Source organism: Arvicola amphibius, chromosome 6, assembly GCF_903992535.2.
Source record: "Arvicola amphibius chromosome 6, mArvAmp1.2, whole genome shotgun sequence".
Taxonomy (NCBI): Eukaryota; Metazoa; Chordata; class Mammalia; order Rodentia; family Cricetidae; genus Arvicola; species Arvicola amphibius.
In genome coordinates, this window is record NC_052052.2 from 33404707 (window position 1) to 33425939 (window position 21233).

At 47.2% G+C, this 21233-nt stretch overlaps 1 protein-coding gene across 13 annotated transcripts in view; it reads left to right on the plus strand.

Annotated features, from left to right (window-relative positions):
- The first annotated feature begins 95 nt into the window (after positions 1-95).
- Positions 96-21233, plus strand: part of Armh1 (armadillo like helical domain containing 1) — a 55896-nt gene continuing 34758 nt past the window's right edge. For 8 of the 13 annotated variants that reach the window (XM_038332775.1, XM_038332780.1, XM_038332779.1 and 5 more), the window contains exons 1-5: positions 96-215; positions 10186-10281; positions 13268-13495; positions 18827-18895; positions 20766-20932. In XM_038332775.1, coding sequence (XP_038188703.1) covers positions 13290-13495; positions 18827-18895; positions 20766-20932 — 442 coding nt within the window. In that variant the 5' untranslated portion in view covers positions 96-215; positions 10186-10281; positions 13268-13289. Of the gene's footprint in view, positions 216-330; positions 445-10185; positions 10286-13267; positions 13496-18826; positions 18896-20765; positions 20933-21233 lie in introns of all 13 variants that reach the window. The other 5 variants (XM_038332777.1, XM_038332787.1, XM_038332776.1 and 2 more) reach the window with 5 other exon arrangements.

The following is a 21233-nucleotide window of genomic DNA, read 5'->3' on the forward strand; positions in this document are numbered from 1 at the left end:
CGGCGCTGCCCAATCCCTGAGCCGCGTTCTGTGACCTCCCTCCTAGCAACCACCAAGTCGCTCCGCGCCACCCGTCGCACCCACTAGCCTGACCCTAGCAACCACGCTCCTCCCCTCCTGTCTTTGGCCCACAGCAATTGGCTGACTCTCTTGATCCATATCAAGCATTGGTCAGCGGGGCCTCGCTCTCGGAGCGTCCTCACCCTCCTGTGAAGGTAAGAGTAGGTGGGAGAGTTGAAGTGTTACGGGGCGTCTCAGAACTTTGTCTTCTCGTACCTGCTAAAAAAAACTTGGACTTGCACATCTAACTACGTCTACCTGAATCACCAGCAGCAGTTCACAGGTTGAAGGCAGAAAAACGAATAAAACAGCGTAGGCGGCGCGTGCCGACCCGATCCTCCCCCTCCTGGGAGACTGGCTGCCTGACTGGGAAAGGGTCTTCAGGTAATGACTAGTAGCTTAGAAGGATACAGCCTTCTTGCATTTAGTAAATATTTACTGAACAGCTGTATGTGCCAGAGACTGGGCAACATCCAAACCTTTGGGCGCCAACCTTTGCTCCAGCGGTTCTCAGCCTGTGGGTCGCGACCCCTCGTATCAGATATTTGCATTATGATTCATAACAGTGGCAAATTTGCCGTTATGGAGTAGCAACGGAATAATTTTTTGATTGGGGTCACCACAGCATGAGGAACTGTATTAAAGGGTCTCAGCATTAAGAAGGTGGAGAACTACTGCCTTGGTTTTTATGGTCCTACTGGGAGAGAAGGAAGAACCGCGCATGCACCACCTCTAATCCGATGGGGGAGGATAAATACTTTAAGAGTAAGGAATGGGGGAGCTCAGTCCCCAACAGAAGTAGCATTTATCACAACAGGACAGTTGTGGAGCTGGGTCTTGAAAGGCTTGTGAAGAAAGGGAAGGTAAGAACTCACAGCTGAAAAGTTTTAAAAGGGAACGGTGAGGGGTGAGTACAAGAAATGACTTGACCCAGCACTCGGGAGGCAGAGGCAGGCGGATCTCTGTGAGTATGAGGTCAGCCTGGGCTATAAGAGCTAGTTCTAGGACAGGTCCCAAAACTACAGAGAAACCCTGTCTCGAATTCCCTCATCCCCAATAAAAAAAAGAGAGAGAAAAGAAAAGAAAAAGAACAAAAAGAAATGACTTGAAGTGTCTTCTGGCCAGAAGGGAGACTAATACAATAAAGAAACATTGGAAGGACAGGCGCGACCCAGGGCAGCATCTGATGCCAAGCTCATCTTGGAACTTGAAGAGAGATGATGCCAATGGGAGTATATTTTCCAGTGTATCTGATACCTTGGAGCACAAGGGTTTTGAGCACAAGAGCTTAGATTTACAATGAAGACAGCAGGAAGTTGTTTTAGTATAATGCAGAGCCTGGATTGGGGATTAGGAGAAGGAGGGACCAGTTAAGAAGTTGTTTGAGGGGGCTGGAGAGATGGTTCAACATTTAAGAGCACGGGCTGTTCTTCCAGAGGACCCTGGTTCAATTTTCAGCTCCCACATGGCAGCTCATCGCTGTAACTCTAGTTCCAGGGGATCCAACACCCTCATACAGGTATGCATGCAGAGAAAACACCAATGTACGCAAAATAAAAATAAATTAATTTAAGAAAAAAATAAGTTGTTGAGTGATAGGAAAAGCTCTTGGTAGGTAGCCTAGGGGTTGGAAGTCAAGGAAGGAAGTGTTGAGAGCAGGTGATTAATAAGGCAAATAAAATCTCAAAGATAACACTGGATGCACAAACGAGGAAGTTGCTAGTGATCTTTGCCAGTGCTGTTTCAGTAAGCAAAGATTCAGCGGCTTGAGAAGCGGACGGGAGGCAACAGGTATGGTGATAGAGCCTGTAATCCCAGCATTTGAGAGGTGGGGCCAGGAAGCTGAATGTTTCAAGGCCGTCCTCAGCTATGTGATGAGTTCCAGGCTAGCCTGACCTATCTGAGACTTGTCTTAAAGGGGAAAAGGGGAGGTGGATTACTTTCAAGGCATTTGGACATTTATTTGCAACTTCTAGAGCTATCAGCTTTTGTTCAGATGGGAGAGACCAAGCGAAGAGGTAAAAGATAAACTAAAGGGGAGAGAGGGCAAGTAAGAGTGTGCCCCCCCCATGAAAACTCTCACTTTAACGAGTTGAGGGGTGGCTGGGGAGATGACTCAGCCAGGAAAGTGTTTCCCGGCTGAGCATGAGGAACCAGCTTGAATGCCCAGGGCCCAGGTAAAATCTACAACTAATAACAAATTAATATAAAAAAGAATATAAAGGATCTCTGTGAGTTTGCAGCCAGAGCGAGTTCCAGGACAGCCAGGGCTACACAAAGAAACCCTGTCTCTAAAACAAAACAAAACAAAACAAAACAAAAAACGCAAAGGAATAAAAAGGTGGAGAGAGATAAAGACACCCAGTGTGGTGGATCCAGATGCAGAACTCTCAGCTACTTCTCCAGCACCATGTCTGCTTGCACACCCCCATGTTCCCTGCCATGCTGCTAATGAACTAACCTCTGAACTGTAAGCCAGCCCCAATTAAGTGCTTTCCTTTACAAAAGCTGCCGTGGTCATGGTCTCTTTACAGCAATGGAACACTGAGTAGGGCCGAAGTTGGTACCAGGGAGCAGCACTGGTATTGCTGTGAGAGGCCTGACCTTGCTGCTGGTGGGGAGAGCAGGAAGTTGGAGCTTAGTGGGCCATGCTAGCAGGAGTATGGAACCTGGCCAGGTATACTACCCAGAATACCTGGGGGAACCTGACTAGGTATACTAACTAGAATTGGCAAGCTCTCAGTTCATCGAGAAACCCTGTTTCGATAAAGTGGGGAGCAATAAAAGACACTCATCGTCACCACATACACATATCCACATACATGCAAACATGCATGCACACACCACAAATACACATGTGCAAAGAACATTCATGGTTATCCTCCCCCACATAGGGAGTCTGAGGCAAGCCTGGGCTATATGAGTCCCTGTCTTTAAAAAGAGTCAGAAAAAAAATTAAAAAGAGCTGAAGTTGTGTCTATAAAGTATCAGTAAGCAGGGTGTTACATGCCTTTAATACCAGTACTGAGAGAGGAACCCACAGAACTGAAAGTTCCAGGCCAGCCTCATCTACATAGTGAATTTCAGTATAGTCAGGTCTATGTAAAGAGACTCTGCTTCAAAAACAAACAAGTAACAGTAAGCAAAGTGTGTTGGACAAGTAACAAAATATTTTGTAGCAAAATGTCTGAGAGAAGCAACTTAAATAAAGGTTTATTGTGACTCATGGCTCCAGAGGTTCCAGCCGGGATCAGCCTCTTTGCTCCTGGGCCTGTGGCAGGCAGAAGATCAGGATGGGGAGAACGTTACAGTGCAAGCTGCTCACCCCAAGGAATGGAAGAGAGAAGCAGCAGCCTGGGGTCCCAGCATCCCCATCAACAGCAGGCACTGGTGCTTAACCTCTTCCTACCAGGGCCACCTCCCGAAGGGTTCCACCATTTCCCAGGACTCTGCTCACCAGGCCTCTAAGCTACCACACCTTTTATTTTTGTTTGGTTTTTTGTTTTAAAGTAAAGAAATAAAAATATTTATACATGTAATAGCGCCCAGAATGTGGTACTTATAAAATCTACACACAGACCTGGCATGGTGGGACACATTTTTAATCCCAGCACTCAGGAGGGAGGCAGAGGCAGATGGCTCTGTGATTTCAAGACCAGCCTGGTCTACATAGCAAGTTCTAGAACAGCTAGAGCTACATAGACCCTGCCTCATAAATAAATGAATGAATGAATAAATAAATAAATAAATAAATAAATAAATAAATAAATAAATAAAAATCAGCATAACATACAGTAACATCTTAGGCCTTCACTCCCGCTCTACTTACAGCCTTACATAAAACAACCTGGGCTCTTAAGACTCCATTAGGATATGCCCTATACAGGTGCATTATATTTTTAATCTTTTTTATTTTTTATGGCTATGGTATCAAGCCCAGGGCCTCACACATACTAAAGCAGGTACGATGCCATTGAACTACATTTCCAGCCTTTTGGCCACTTATTTTATGTATATAAGTGTTGTGCCCACATGCACATGTGTGTATCACCTGCATGTCTGGTGCCTGTAGAGGTCAGAAGATCATCCATCTCCTGAACTGGAGTTATGGGTGGTTACTAGCCACCTCGTGGGTACTGGAAACTGAACTGAGATCCTTGGAAAAGGGCTCTTGGCTGCGGGACCATCTCTCCAACCCTTCGTATATTTTCGCTGTACCTTTCAATGTTCAGCTATGCAGCGATTCGTGTGTTATGTTACCTATGGCTAGTGTGGTAGCGTGCTATATAGATGTGTAGCCTCGTAGCATCAGGCCATACCATATAGTCTGTGGCCTTCACCCAAGGACCCATTTCTGAACATGTTTCTCAAAGTATGTTTGCATCTTTGAGTGACACACAGTGGCTTTGTCAGGGTCACCATTGCTGTGATGAAACAGCATGACCAAAAGCAACTTGGGGAGGAAAGGGTTTATTTCACTCACAGTTCCGTATCACAGGTCATCATCAAAAGCAGTGAGGGCAGGAACTCTCACAGGACAAGAACCTAGCAGCAGAAGCTAATGCAGAAGCCACGAAGGGGCACTTCTTTTTGGCTTGCTCTCCATGGCTTGCCCGTTCTGCTTTCTTACGGTACCCAGGACCATCAGCCCAGGGATGGCCCCACCCACAATCACCCACCTCCATCAATCACTAATTAAGAAAATGCTCTACAGCTGGATCTTAGGGAGGCCTTTTCTCAACTGAGATTCCCTCCTCTCAGATGTCTCTAGCTTGTGTCAAGTTGACATAAAACCAGCCAGCACACATGACTTGCTATCTCTGCATAAAAGCTGAGAGTGAGGAAGGGAGCCATCTCCAAGGGGAAGGCCCTGTTTCATTCTGCCCTGTGAAACCCCCAGGAATGGGAGCCGGTGACCCCCTTGTCTGTGAGGGACCCTGGGGAGTGCGAGCCCGGCTGATAACCATGTCTTAGCGGTTTCTTGCTTTTATAGATGTGCTTTATGAATTTTGGGGAAGGAACTGGCAAGCAGAGCACTCTGAGAAATTTAATCTAGGAACAAGACAGCGTGAGCTCTTTTTTGTTTGTTATTTATTTGGATTGGTTAGTGTTTTTGAGACAGGATCTTGCTGTGTTGTCCTGGATGGCCTGTTACTTGCTACATAGCCCAGAGTAGCCTCGAGTTTACAGTGCTTCCCCTGCCTCAATTTCTTAGGTGCTGGGGTTACAGGCCTGGCTTCTCTTAGTTGTTGATAGTTGGTAGCTTCCTTTTGAGTGTGGCTAAGGACCTCTGACTTCGCTTGGGAGCTGGATTTTGAAATCTTGTGATTTTGGTTTGCTTGCTTGAAGGACCTTTCAGCTATCGTCAAAATGATTGGTGAATAAGACCCCATTTATAAGCTGCATGGTGGTGGTGCCCACCTGTAATCCCAGCACTCGGGAAGCAGAGGTAGGCAGATCTCTGTGAGTTTGAGGCCAGCCTGGTCTACAAGAGCTAGTTCCAGGACAGGCACCAAAGTTACAGAGAAACCCTGTCTCAAAAAAACCAAAACAAGACAAAAAAAAAAAAAAAAAAAAAAAGACCCCCACTTGTTAGTCACCGCTGATGGTGAGAGGAGATGGAAGAGTCGGTTCTGGGAAGAAGACAGGCATGTCGGCTGGTCATTTCTGTAGGAGACTTTGCCAAGGTTAGAAGGCCACAAACGATTTGGACGAAGGTTTCTAATCTGGGTTTTAATTTCATGTACTATGATTTCTCACACCATTTTCTCTCCAAGGTAAAATAATGACGGCTGTAATTGGCTGCCACTCACAGGAGGTTCCAGTGAGCATTGATGCCGTCAGACATTTTCCTCTGGCATGCCACGCGAGCTCCAGCTCGGGGCAAGCTGCTGAAGCTGACTTTTATTGCCCGCTGCATGCCACGATCGGCTGACTATAAATTAAATCCTCTTTTCCAAAAGCCATTTTCCATTAGTGCTAATTTGTTTGCTTCTCATTTCTACTGATCGTTAGAATCTCTGCTTGTGAACACCAAATTGAAAATGATTTCTTTGATGTTTCAAAATTTTTTTTCTCCCCTTCTTGGATGCCATTTGGCCGCAACTAAAGAACATTATGGTTTTCAGAAGAACAGCTCTCTCCAATTACAATTTAACTGACCGTTCATGGCACCAAATCCCTGTCCTTAGTGTCCAAGGGTGGCACCGCGGCTGGCATCGCTGTCCCTGTCGTTGCCGTAAAATGCCTCATAGACCTCACACTGGCCTCCTGGGCTGGAGCTTTCTCCACTCTGCACAGCACAGCGTTGAGAAGGTGGTAGTTTTATGTACCTACATAGCATGGACATTCAGATGCAACCACCAAAAGAAGAGCTGGCTGGTTTGTCATCAGCCAGCAGGCATTCGTTAAACATCTATTTTATGCCACCTGCCCTGGGACATGGGGACAGGGAAACCAACATCTCCCCTTGAGCTCAGCCTCCAGCGAGAGGAGGGTTCATTTTGACAGCACAGGGAGAAAGGTGAAGAAAGGACCACAGAGACAAGAGCCCAAAGTGGCCCGAGGGTTTTGCCAAAAAAGAAGCTGGTCACTCCTGGTGTCAGGACAGCACTGAGAGCCATGGAAGGGCCTGGGAGACTGAGAACTGCAGGTCTAGTCATATGAACTGGGTGGTGATAGGGTCAGGTCGGGACCTCTTTTAAAGTTTATTTATTATTATTATCGCCCATGTGTGTATGGTGTGTGTGAGCATGTTCAGGGTCATCCTCTGCTACATAGTAAGTTGAGGCTAGCCTGGGCTACAGGAAGTGTATCTCAGTGGTATGGTATTAGCCACCTTGAAAGTGGCCCTACATTCTATTCCCAGAACTGCAAAGCAAAATGGAGAGGTGGGGAGGGGGGGTTCCGTCTAAAGGGCCCTGTGTTCCCTGTCAGCCTGCTTGGCTCCTCCCTTTCTTTCATCCTCCACAGCCAGTTGCCAGTCCTGTTTGTTCCTGAGCCGCAGTTCTGCCTCTGCCTTCTGCTTGGTGCCCTGAGCATGGCTTCTGAGCTGGTACCCACCTCCAGTCTTGCCTCTTCAAGAATCTTATTAGTTACTTACTTATTCTAAAGGGGTTTTTTGCTGTTTTATGTGTACGAATATTTTGCCCATATGTATGTTTGTGCCTATGTGCATGCCTGGTGTCTGTGGAGGCCAGAAAAGGATGGCAGGTTCCCTGGAAATGGAGTTACAGAAGGTTGTGAGCCACCATGTAGGTACCCAGCTCCTCCCCTCCCCCTCCCTCCTCCCCTCCCTCTCTGTCTTCATCTCCTCCTCCTCCTCCTCCTCCTCCTCCTCCTCCTCCTCCTCCTCCTCCTTCTTTTCAAGTTAGGGTTTCTCTGTGTAACAGCCCTAGCTGTCCTGGAACTAGCTCTTGTAGACCAGGTTGGCCTAAAAGGCTGTAGTTACAAGCAGTTGGAAACTGCCCGACATGGGCTCTGGGAACTGCACTCGGGTCCTCTGAAAGAACGCCAAGCACTTTTAACAACTGGGCCATCTCTCCAGCCCCATATTCCAGCCCTTGTAGGCAATAATCAAGAGATTTCCAAGCCTGCTTCAAACTCACAGAAGTCCACCTTCCTCCGCCTCCTGACTACTGGGATTAAAGGCGTTTATCGCTGCTGCCCAGCCAGGTTCTTTAATACAATAAAGAGAAGGCCCTGTGCTGTCCCCATACCTTGTGCCCATTAAGATCTGTGTCTGTCCCCCCCAGGGCCGGCTATTCAAACAGGGCTCACGCATGCTCAGATCAGTGCTCCACTGCTGAGCTCCATCCCCAGCGCACAGTTGCAGAAAAGATTTTAAAATCCAGGATTGGAGCACCACCAGGGCTCAGGCAGGAATCAGAAAGACATCAGACTTACTCGGGGAAGCAAAGGGGAGGCTTTGTTACACGGAGTCATTACACCCAGGCTGTCCAATAGGGGTAGCCTCCAATAGAGGAGGTGTTAGCAGATTTTTGGGACACACCTACAGATGCCACTAGAGAACATGCTCCAGTAAAACAAGGGAGGGAATCAAGGAGCAAGGTGTTCCATGCTACAATGAAGAGAGGCAGAAGGAAACCCCGAGGCAGCATTTCTACACCAGGCTGCGTCCCCAGCCCCACCTGAAGGAGAAAGAGGTCTATGGACACAGGCCTCCGGGGAGAAGCAGACACTAGTCAGCTGTGGGCTGAACATTTAGAAAAAACTACTGCTACATATGGAACACTTGCGGGGCAAATCATTGCGGATAATTAGAACTAAATGATGGAAGCAAAGCGGTCGTGATTGACTCTTGGTAAAAGCCAAGTCGTACGGAAAGAAAATGTAATAGTATTTTATTGCTTAGCTGAAGAGTTTATTTACTTGGTCAATAATGTAAACACTATTGATTTAACTGTAAATTGTGGGAAATTATATTGTGAGGATGGGCACAAGGAAAGGGAGGGTTGGAGCGCTTCAAGAGAACTAATTCCTCATCCGCCAGAATGATAAATAATAAATTTTGTTCAGGATTGACAAATCAAGTATTAGTAGTGTATCAGTTTGCTGAGGCTACCATGACAAAGAACCGCGGGCTGGGTAGGTTAAACAACAGGAATGGAAGTGGAGCCATGGCTCAGAGGTGACGACCACTGGCTACTCTTTTTTGTTTATTTTTTTGTTTTTTGTTTTTAGAGGCAGGGTTTCTCTGTGTAATAGCCCTAGCTGTCCTGGAACTAGCTCTTGTAGACCAGGCTGGCCTCGAACTCACAAAGCTCTGCTTGCCTCTGTCTCCCGAGGGCTGGGATTAAAGACGTGAGCCACCACCGCCCAACCATTCTTTTTTTTTTTTTTTTTTTTTTTTTTTTTTTTTCTGTGACACGGACTCACTATATAGCCCTGGCTGGTCTGAAACTCACTCTGTAGACCAGACTAGCTTTGAACTCACAGAGATCCACCTGCCTCTGCTTCTCAAGAGTTGGGATTAAAGACGTGCACCACCACACCCAGCCCTGATCTGTTCTTGTAAAAATGACCCCACTCTACACTGTCAGGGCCAGAAAGAGCTCAGTTGGTAAAGTGTTCGCTTCACAGGCATAAAGACCTGAGTTCAATCCATGGTGTCCACATTTAAAGAGGAGACAGAGGAAACCCAGAAGGAAGAGAAAGCCAGACACACTGTCATTCTTGTAATGCAGCAGAGACAAATGATTCTGGTCAGTCAGTAAAGCAAGCCTTGCCTTGTTGGTGAGACCCGAGAGAGCGAGAGAACTCATCTGAGGGATGACATCCAAGGTTCACCTTGTCTGCAGACTGTCGACGTCTGCACACTGGCACGCGCTTGTGTATACACACAGACCTTCCCTCCAAGCAAGGTCATGGTGGGGATTTGGGATTTCAATATTTGTGACTGATGGAAACACAAGTCAGCTCATATAAGTTGCATGTGCATTTGTTATTTAGAAACATGGAAGAAAATACCAGAAGAGCTGAAAATGACTGTCGCCTGTGGAGGGAGGTAGGGAAGAGGCAGCGTGTTGCTTTGAGTTCACAGACTGGAGCCCAGTCTGGTTCCAAGCCTCCTGTCCCTCTCCAGGAGTGCCTCCAGGGCCCTGGCGAGGCTGCATGCACCTCTCGCCTCCCACAACACCCTGTAGAGAGTTACTCGATCGGCCTTCCCTGCACACATAAAAATTAAAGTTAGGTGTGCTGGGCAAAAGAAGGCCATGTTTGAGGTCAGCCGAGGCAACATCATTCTTTCTCAGAGGAAGGAAAAGCAAAGAGAAAGGAAAGGAGAACAGAAGGCAAGAGTGAGCGCCATCCTGTGGAGCATCCTGCCTGGAGTTTCCTACCCCAGAACAGCTGGGTGCTTCTCTGATAGCATTCGAGTTCTGACCCTATGAAGAATCCATCCTGATAAGGTTAATGCTGGTGTCTCCTCCCCTCCACTCTGGGGTCCCCATCTTCTTAAGGTCAGTTTGACTGTTGAAGGTGGCTGCAGCCTATGACAGTATCTTTATGCCTCCGACTGCAATAGACTTTGCCATAATTGATGGCATCCCATGAGGGTTTGGTGACATTTTTGTGTTTAAGTTGGCCCACTCTTATTCCCCCCAGTTCTAAAGGCTGATTGGACCCTCTGGAGTCTTCCTGAAGCTGCGTGGGCGCCCTTCCCAGGAGCACAGACCCCGTGTCCTCTGGGGAGTAGTGGAGGTTGGTATGTATGTACGTCTGTCTCAGCCTGCCTGAGATTATTGCTCCCTAATAAAAGCCTGATAGCAGGACCCCATCAATATCTCAAATACATGTGAGGAAACGTTAATTTAGAATCAATTTTAGGATGTTTCAGACTGTAAAGTCCTTTTAACTAGATCTCTGGCGAAGATGTAGGAGCACTTTATGGGACTGTAAATTTCATGTTGAACAGTCTATGTGAAATACACATCTCCCCTACACACAAGCTGTTCCCTCCATATCAATCATGGCCACCGCAAGTAATGTTTCACAAATATTCTGTAAATCACAGAAAACCCCATGATAATGTGAAATATGACTTTCACTTGTCTGTCAGACAAAAGCACCACGCATGCCTCCATCCCATCAGCTCTAACGTTTGTTATGGATAATAACACTTTCAATCACAACTGTTTTTGGGAAACGGGTTTATTTTAAACCTTCCCTCCCCCCACTGCAAACACTCTCCCAAGGACACAGGCTCCTACAGACCACAGCCCATTAATCCAGCTACGGAATAAGAAGTTGTTCTTCCTACTAACTTTACTTTGCGTTGTTTTAAAGAGTTAGAATAAATGCCTTGCATGCAAGGTTAAGAAGAACTTTGCCAGCCAGGCAGTAGTGGCACATGCTTTTAATCCCAACACTCAGGAGGCACAGAAGTAGGCGGATCTCTGTGAGTTTGAGGCCAGCCTGGGCTACAAAGAGAGTTCCAGGACAATCAAAGCTGTTACAGAGAAACTCTGTCTTGAAAATCCAAAAAAAAAAAAAGAACAACAACAACAACAATAACAACTTTGCTAAACTGATCAACAGAAAGGGGGCGGGGTCTCAAAAGACCCCAGTCTCCCACCTGCTTGAAATGCGCTCTGAGAGACACTGGGGCTTTTAGCAAACACCTTCTCCCCTACAACCCTGGATTCCTCTTTTCTGGCCTTCATGGAGATGCCAGGCATGGTAAACCTTGTCTATAAAGCCGTCACTGGGTGGTTGCCAAGGCAAGTGTATTCCTGGAACTTCATGGCCAGCCAGTCTAGCCAAGCTGGTGAGTTCCAGGTTCAGTGAAAAAATCCTATATCAAAAAATAAGGTGTCAGGGTCAGGCCTGGTAGCACACACCATTTATCTCAGCACTCAGGAGGCAGAGGCAGGCTGATCTCTGTGTGTTAGAAGCCAGCCTGGTCTCCTGAGTGAGTTCCAAGTCAGCCAAGCCTAAATAATGAGAATCTATCTCAAAAAATAAAAATAAAAATGTAATACTAAGGTAAAGCGCAATTAAGGAAGATATCAAACACCAATCTCGAACCTCCACATGCATGTTTTCACACATGTACACATACCAACATACACACATGCATGTCCATCCATGTTATGCCCAGATCCACAAAGTCCCCCAAAAATCAACAAGGAGACCGAGTTCCATATGTAAAAGCAAAGAGCCTTTATTTTATACAAGTTTGCAAATTCGGTCTCTCTGTGTGTCCAATTTGGAATAATAATAATAATCAGTGTGTACTGGAATAATCGGAGAGCCCAAGCGGAGTTAGAGTTGGGTTTTATAGTAGTAAAGGTGGGGGTGAGGGATTTCTAGGGTTCAGGACCCCAGATTGGCTGACATTTGTCTAGGGGTGTCCTGGTGAGTGTGTGCTGGAAGGTGATCCTATCTACAACAGTTGGAACGTTAGGCATTTCCTTTGGATGGTCTATTCTTGGGTGGTGCTCAGGTAATCTCAGTTTGTGGTCCTTCCTGCAGCCAGGTATTGCTTCAGGGTAAACTACTGAGACTCAGGCCTCCATTAAGCTTACCATGGCTGAGTCCTACACTGGCAGGTGATAATGGCTGGAAGTAAAGAACTTCCTTTGGGTGCTCTCTTTCTCATGGCTGTCTCCTACAGTCCTTACACATGTGCACATCAACATACCCACATGCATGTTCACACATGCATGCACGCTAACATACATATACACATGCATGTCCTCATGTGTGTGCACACCAACAAACATATATGCATGTCAACACAGTGTGTGCACACCAACACATGCATGTTCACACACATGTGCACACCGACATACACATATTTTACACACATGTTTAACTGAACTCCTGTAATCCAGCACTCAGGAGGTTGAGGCAGGAGGTTTGTTAGGAGTTCAAGGCCAGTCTGGACTAAGTAGCAAGACTTTGTCTCAAAAAATAAAGCAAGCAGGGCTGGAGAGATGGCTCAGCGGTTAAGAGCATTGCCTGCTCTTCCAAAGGTCCTGAGTTCAATTCCCAGCAACCACATGGTTGCTCACAATCATCTGTAGTGAGGTCTGGTGCCCTCTTCTAGCCTGCAGGCACACACACAGACTGAATATTGTATACATAATAAATAAATATTAAAAATAAATAAATAAAGCAAGCACTGTGGCACCGTCCGACCACCGGGAAGCAGAGACAGGCAGATCTCTGAGTTCTAGGTCAGCCTGCTGTACAATGTCGTTGTTGAAACAGCCTCTCTCTCAGCTTCAGCCCATGCTGTCTTGGAAATCCTCCTCCTCCTGCCTCAGTGTCTAGAAGTAACTTTGTGTCACTGCTGGGCCACCACGATATTTTGAGCCCATTACAGCTTGGCTAAAACCTGCCTGCTCATGTAGCAGGTAGCCATTCCGAGAATGGATTTTTTTCCCCTAGTGTTGGAGATCAAACCCAGGATCTTGCACATGCTCAGTAAGTACTCTGCCTGTGAGCTACAGCCCCAGCCATCACCCATTCACTCGTTTTGTTCTGTGTAGTGCTAGGGATGGCCCTTAGAGGCTCCTGCAAGCACTGCAGTGAGCCACGCCCTCAGCCACGTAGCGTGGCTTCTGCACGTATGTCCATCAGCGCAAAGGCCCCCTAGCCTGCAGCAGACCAGTAGTCAAGTGCAGCCCACAAGGTCACGTGGTTCTAAACATTGTGGCGCCTCATTTTCTGTACCTTGTAGTCAGCGTCGGGACTGGTGGAACATGACTTCTATAAAGGAGCAGGCGGCAATCAGCCGCCTCCTGAGTTTTCTGCAAGAGTGGGACAATGCTGGCAAAGGCCTGAGAACGCAGATTCTTACCAAGTTCATCGAAACCAACGAAGGGAAGACTGGCCCTGAGCTGGAGCTGGAGTTTTCCCAGGGAGCCAGCTTGTTCCTCATACGGTTGACCACCTGGCTTAGAATCACGTATCCTTTGCTGAACTGCTGAGAAGTGGGGAGTCACTCAAAGAGAGAAAACAGTATGTGTAGTTGAGGAAGTTTTTCTCTTGGGTCCAATATTTTAGAACTGAAAAGAATAGCCGGGTGGTGGTGGTGCACACCTTTAATCCCAGCACTTGGGAGGCAGAGAAGGCGGATCTCTGTGAGTTCAAAGCCAGCCTGGTCTACAGAGCGAGTTCCAGGACAGGCTCCAAAGCTACAGGGAAACCCTGTCGGGGGGGGGGGGGGGGCAGGGGGGAGAAAAACTGAAAATGATTTAAAAAAAATTCCAAAGTCAAGAATTCTATTGACTTTCTGTCTTTCTAAAGTGTATTCTTATTCTTCTTACCTCTGTTTGCCTCCTGAGGCTTGGGGCAGCTAGTTATGTTTATTCTATACTTGACTCTTCCCTAGGGACTTTGTTTTTAGTATTACATCTTTTTCATTTTCTTTATCACCAATTTATTCCTCATATTTTATTATTAGTGTGTGTGTGTCTGTGTGTATGTATCCTGGCTGTATGTATGCCTGTGTACCACATGTGTACCTAGTGCCCTCAAAGGCCAGAAGAAGGCGTCAGATCATGTGGAAGTGGAGTCACAGATAACTGTAAACCACCATGAGGGTGCCAGGAATGGAGCCTGGGTCCTCTGAGCCATTTTTCCAGCCCCACCCCATCCCTTTTGGGGGGAGATCAGAGTCTTCTGTAGCCCAGGACAGCCTCAAATATCATATTGCTCAATATGTCCTGACCCTTCTGCCTCTGCCACCTGTGTGAAGGACCACAGATGGGCATCACCGTGCCTGGCATTAACTCTAAAAATGAAAATTAAATCCTAGCCTCAACCCTGAGCTCACCCAGCCCTTCCCCTTCACGATGAAGCCAGCTGAAAAGGTCACCGTGTCTCCCTGTCTCCCACTGCAGCCTCACTTCCGCTCCCGGCTCCACCAGCGAGGTTCTCTGACTGCCGAGCCCAGTGGCCACATCCTCATTCCTCATACATGACCTCTTGATGGCTTCTGCCAGTCACCCCGTCCCACCTCTCAAAACCCTTCCCTTGCTGCCTGTGAGTTGGCTCTCGTGCTTTCTCTCTGTTTCTGGCTGACCCTCGGCCTTCCTTCCTTAATTCCTGGTGTTACTCGAGCCTCTGTCCCCTGCCTTGTCTGTGCTCACTCCATTCTCTTTCTCCCTGAATAATCAAATCCATTATTATGATGCCAGCTGGAAGAGTCTCCAGTTTCCTTCCTGAATCTGAGCTTTAAACCTAGAGATACCCAGCTACTGGCTCTGCTCATGCCACAGGCGAGCTCTTACATTTCTGGTTTAGGAAACTAGGTGAGTGGGAAGAAAATATAAAAAGAGGTGCCCCTTCAATCAAGAGCACCGACTGCTCTTCTAGAAGTCCTGGGTTCAAATCCCAGTAACCACATAGTGGCTCACACTCCTCTATAGTGGGATCTGATGCCCTCTTCTGGTGTGTGAGCACACATGCAGACAAAACACTCATATATAAAATACATAAGTAAGCATTTAAAAAATCGTTTGGGGACAAGTTGCAGCACCTGTGCAGTTTGGGGTCCTGGAGGCAGAGCCACGGGAAACAGCCGGGTTGCCGTTGCTGACAGTGGGCAAACTGAAGCTGTGTTCTGAGAGAGTCTGCTCCCAGTGGATCTCTGCAGACCTCTTCTCCCCGAGCTGGGGCTCGAACCCAGGACCTTACACATGCTCAGCAAACTCCCCGCCACTGAGATCCACCCCGGCCCCCTGCAGACCTTTCTGTTAGGTATTTTTCTTTTTTTCTGAACACTCTCCTCTTCTGTGAGCCCCTCTATCTTATATCTTAATTCCTTCTTCCTTTTAATTAAATGCAAATTGCCAGTCAGCCTCACACCTTATCAGAAGCTTAGTTAGCAGACAAGAGGGTTTAACCCTGCCGCGTTCCTTGATTTTTTCATTTATTTATTTATTTATTTATTTATTTATTTATTGTGACAAGGTCTCACACGACCCAAGCTGGCCTTGACGTGCTGTGTGGCCCAGTGTTAGGGTTTCTATTGCCGTGATAAAACACCGCCCTGGGAACACCTGGGAGGAAAGGGTTTAGTTCACTTTGTAGCTGATAGTCTCTCATCTGGGGAATTCAGGGCAGGATCTCAGGAAGGTTCCTGGTGGCAGGAACGGAAGCAGCGGCCATGGGATAGCACTGCTTACTGGCTGGCTCTCCATGGCTTATTCAGCCTGCTTTCTTCCACCATCTGGGAACCCCAGTTCAGGGGTGGCCCCTCCCACAGTGAGCTGGGCCTTCCCCCATCAGTCAGCAACCAAGACAATGCCCTGCAGGTTTGCCTACAGCCAGTCCAGTGGAGGCATTTTCTCAGTTATGATTCTTTCTTCCCAGATGTCCAGAAATGTATCAGGTTGACATTAAAAACTAGCGAGCACACCAATAATAACCTTGAACTCCTGGCCTTTCAAGTGCTGGAATTCTAGGTGTGTGCTTTCTCAGCCTGCCCTCTTTTCTGACTTAGCACCCTGGCAACTCAGGCCAGGTGTTCCCACAGCATCTCAGCAAACGCAGGCATTTTGCAGGAATTGAGTGGAGTTTGGTGGTAGAGCTGTCCCGCATGGGAAACATCAGCCCCTGAGCTCTGGCTTCTGCCCCACAACTAAACATTAACCTCACCAGTTGTCGGCGGCCACTTTGTGTCAAGTCTAGACTCTGTCTCCCTTGTTTGTCTCAGCATTTCCTGGGACCACAGGGAGAGGCGAGGGAGGTACCTGCCCCGACACTGGCTTCATTTGAAACCTTGATACTTTATCATGAGCTTTCTGCTAACTTTTTTGACTTGGGTTTGTTTTGTTTTGAGACAAGGTCTCCCTGTATTACTCTGTCTGGCCTGGATCTCGTTATGTAGTCCAGGCTGACCTGGAACTTGTGCAACTCTTCTTGCCCCCTTCACCAAGCACTGGGATTATGTATGTGAGTGCCAACCCACACTTGACCTTGATGTCAGTGTTCTGAGTCTTATGTTGAAGTAGGATTTGATGATGTCAAAGAGAAGGGAAGAGAGCAAAGCGAGTGAGGCCTGCGGACAAATGTCTGTAACCCTGGAACTTGGAAAACGGAGGAGGAGGATCAGGAATTCAGGGTCATCTTCTGCCATATAGCAAGCTCAGCAGTTCAATCTGCCTGTCTGAAAGAAGAAACATGGTGGATTTGATTTTGGAATTGGTTTTTGTGCCCTTTTAAGCTTCTGTATGTCCCTCACCTTGCCTAGTTTCAACCCCTGTGCAACAGCCACGGTTCCTCCTTTCCCCTTTTCCAGCCAGGAGCTTGCTGTGTGGCTGCTGCCCTCGTGCTGGGTGGGGTTTGAGGAGTGCACAGCTAACCCTGTCCACTGCCCCTCTGAAGCCCTCTTCTCCTTGTTCTCCTCCTGTCACCACGGGCTTCTCTGCCTCTGCTGCAGGGTCTGTCGTGCTTCTAAGGGGCGTGCCCTCTGCTCCCTCTTCTCCTTTGTAGTCAGTGCATTTAACACTGGGCCTCGTGCCTTCTCCACACGTCATGCGTCTGCCGTTTAGAGGACACCGAGCCACTGTTGACAGGATGACTGTCCATAGACCCCATTTCTACACAAGACTCATCCATAGCTTACCCTTTTGGTGATCCTGCCATTAGGAGTAGCCCAGTAAAAGTGACAGTATAGTCAATTAAAGGTTCCTCCCACCAACTCCTCCAGTTATCCGCCTGGAAGGAAAACAAACCGGTATAACATCGCCATCCTTTGCAAAACTGACCACATAAGCCTAAACAGGCTTGTTGCTCTTAAACTCCTATAACAGATCAGTACAACCCGTGATTTATTCAAAGATAGTGATACTGTTAACTGCCAGCATTCGGGGTGCTGAAGGAGGACCATCTTGAGTTCCAGACTAGCCTGGGCTACATAACAAGACCCTTTCAAAAAGAAGGGAGAGAGGGAGGGAAGAAGAAAGGGAAGAAAAAGAGAAGGGAAAAGGAGGAGGGAGGGAAGACAAGCATGTATAGTAACTGACTGAAATCAAGACTAGCCTGGGACACAGGGAAAAGAAGATGCCAGATGCTGGTCAGCCTAGCTAGTAACTTCAGACAAAGAGGCAGGAACGGGAAGGGGATCGGGATGAAGAGAGGGACAATGTGACAATAAGGAGATGCCTGGCCCAAGCTATGAGAGCAACAGGCAGGGGAGCCTGGCTTCAGAGCAAACACTGTTTTTGCAGTAAAAAGCCTTTTCTAATGAGCCAATCTGTCTCTCCTTCTATTGGCATCCTGGGAACTGGGGTGCAGCAGAGATAATTTGCCTCACAACCCCCCCCCCAAACAAAGCACCATTACCTCCAGCCCATTACATTAGCCCGTACCAGTCCTGGAGGCTCTCAGTCATCCTCATGAACTGCAATAATTCCAGCTAATTTCTTAAGTGTTCTAAGAGCCTGTGATGTGTTATGAGCCTAGTAATTGTTGACTGGCTCCCTTTCTGCTGTGGCTTGATTTCATACCTTGCATCTGAGCCGAAGCGTGCTTCGGATGCTTTATTACAGCGAGGCTTTTTGCAAAGGCTCACATTAAAAAATAACATTAAATGCTGAGGCTGTTTTAAATCAGAGTTTAATTTTTCCTCCATTTCCTGTTATTCTTATTAGGAAGCCGTGCAATTCTTCATAAGGATGGTGACCTCCAGTGTAAAACTTTGAGCAAGTACAGAATGGAGAATTAACAATAAAGCTAATTCTTTGTTGTTGTTTGTTTTTTGTTTTGTTTTTTGGGGGATAGGGTTTCTCTGTGTAGCCCTAGCTGTCCTGGAACTCACTCTGTAGACCAGGCTGGCCTTGAACTCCCAGAAATCCACCTGCCTCTGCCTTCCAAGTGCTGGAATTAAAGGTGTGCGCCACCGTGCCCAGCTGAAGCTAATTCCTGGTAGACATCTAAGAATGAGGCCTAACATCATGAGCTGTGCTGAGACCCGAGCTGTGGTCCTGAGAGGCTTGAGAAGTTGGACCATTGGTTTTCTCCACACACTTGGACTTATGGGAACCTCTTTGCTCCCTAGGGAGTCTGTAGAGCCCAGATGGCTTTATTGTCCTGGAGGGACTTCTTAGAGAGCGGGGAAGTAGGTCACACCCCAGCACCCCAATACACAATGTTCTAGCTCTGCCCTTCAGCCAGGGGTTCCCCTCAAGGGCACATGTCAGCCGCTTGCTCATCCTGGGCCCTGGGCAATAGTACTAGGAATCAGGCCAAGTGGAAAGCCGCCTGGGCGCATTCCTTAACGCTGCTGCAGCTATATGACTGGCTTGGATCTAGAGAAGATCCTGAGGTCCATTGGCATCTTCTTGTCTGCTGTGAGCAGGTGCGTCCTATTCCAAAGAGACTCTGGTCTCAGCCGCAAATCAGGCTCATGGTGTATTCAGTCCACTTGGGGCCACAGGTTCTAGGTACCAGCAGGTGTATCAAAGTCCTTGGGAGGGGCTCAGAGATGACTGGGATTCTGCTCTAGTTGCTCCTCTATCTTGTTTCCCATTGGCCCTTCCCTAGTTAGCACCCTGTTGGTTGAGTATTATATATTTTTTAAAAGTAAAATAAAAACCACATTTATACTAGACTAGGGAATGGGGGATTTATTGGCTCACTTAGCTGAAAAAGCCCAGAGGGTGGATGTACATAGTTCAGGCCTGATCAGGCCCAGGAGTTTTACTGAGTTCTCCAGAGTTTCGTCTCTTTATCCCTCTCTTTTCTCACTCAGTCCCTGTATTCAGAGGCGTCTGTGTACTGGGGTCCTCAGACCCTCCAGAAACCATCCCCTGTAGCTCAATTACACCTTCAAGGGAGTGTATCTATTCCCATGAGGTCTAGGCGAACCGGCATAGGTCATTTGACCTGCCTTCTGCAGAAGGATGTCAGAAGGATGGCATCCCCTGTCACGTGTTTGCCCACCAAATCCACATGGCCCTTGAGTAGAGGAAGCATGATTCATCAGAGGACAATTAAGTGCCATTATAGAAAGAAGAGGCCTGGGAATAAGGAAAGGGAAAGGGGAGGGAGAGGGGAGAGAGAAAGGAGGAGAGGGTGCTGGCCAACTGTGGGAGCTCACACCTTTAATCCCAGTAGGCAGGAAGCAGGGGCTTCTGCAAATTCAAGACCATCTTGATCTGTATAGCAGTCCTAGTCTACATAGTGAGACCCGGTCCAAAAAAAGCAGGAGGGCAGACACAGAGACTAGAAAGAGACAAAGCCAAGAATGCCTGTTGGATTTAGTTCCAGCATTTTCTTGGCTGGGCACAGAAGCACATGCTTGCAATCTCAGTGTCTCCAGCAGCTGAGGCAGGATAGTAAGTTCAAGACAGTATGGTGAGTTAATCTAAACAAATATATAGCTGGGTGGTTTTGGCACACACCTTTGACCCCAGCATTTGGGAGGTGGAGGGAGTTAGATCTCTGAGTTTGAGGGCAGCCTGGCCTATAAAGTGACTTCCTGTATATGCATACATACATACACACACACACACACACACACATCTATTCTAATACTTATATATTATGATATGCTTTTATATATTATATAGTTTGTAAAAGTCCAAACAATTATGTCTCTGTGGACATCTCCTGGGTTGGAGGCAAGTTTGTGAAGACGGTATCTTTTCCTCGGGTGCCTTCAGTTCAGTGTTAAGGAGCCCTGTTGCAGAATATTTGTTTAACTATGCAAAGATGTATTGCATTTGTTTAACTACATAGAGATGTATTACATGTGTTTATGTTGTGGAATATTTGTTTAATTATGTAAAGATGTGTTGCTGTTTTACCTTGCCTGCCTAAGGCACCTGATTGGTCTAGTAAAAAGCTGAGCAGCCAATAGGAAGGGAGGAGATATAGGAGGACTTTCGGGCAGGGAAAGTAAGTAGGAAGAGGAATTTAGGCTCTGGAAAAGAAAGAAAAGAGATGCCAGGAAGACACCAGGGGCCAGTCAGTCAGACACAGAGGAAGCAGGGAAGTAGGACACACAGAATGAAAGAATAAAAAGCCTGAGGCAAAAATGCAGATGAATAGGAACAGGTTAAATTAAGCTAAAAGAGCTACTGGGACAAGACTAAGCTAAGGTTGAGCACTCATAATTCACAGCAAGTCTCCGTATCTTTAGTTGGGAAGCTGGTTTGCAGCCCAAAGAAAATGCCAACTACACAGCCCCTCAAACATCTTGTTTTTATGGTCTCCTCTCTGGACAGCAATCGGTACCTAATAGAATTTCTTGAGATTGGAGGTGTCCTAACACTCTTGGAAATACTTGGCCTAGAGAAAATCAAGGAAGAGGACAAAAAGGAATCCATCAAACTACTTCAGATTATTGCAAATACTGGCAGGAAGTACAAGGAACTCATCTGTGAAAGCTACGGTAGGTCCTGGGTGTGCCAGCCTGGGTGTGCCAGCCTGTGGACACCACATCTCCCAGAACTTGGTTGGAGTGGACAGCACCCACCCTGCCGAAAGCAAAAGCTGTCAAAGGACAACTAGGCACACAGGAAACATTTAGTATAGTTCCCTCAGTGAGCTTTTCTGTCCATGCCAAAAGACCAGATTTATGGCTTCCCTGACTCATTATTTGCTCAAACCCTGAGACAGTGGTACACACCGTTAATCCCAGCACTGTAGAGACAGAGGCAGGGTGATCATTGTGAGTTCAAGGACAGGCTGGT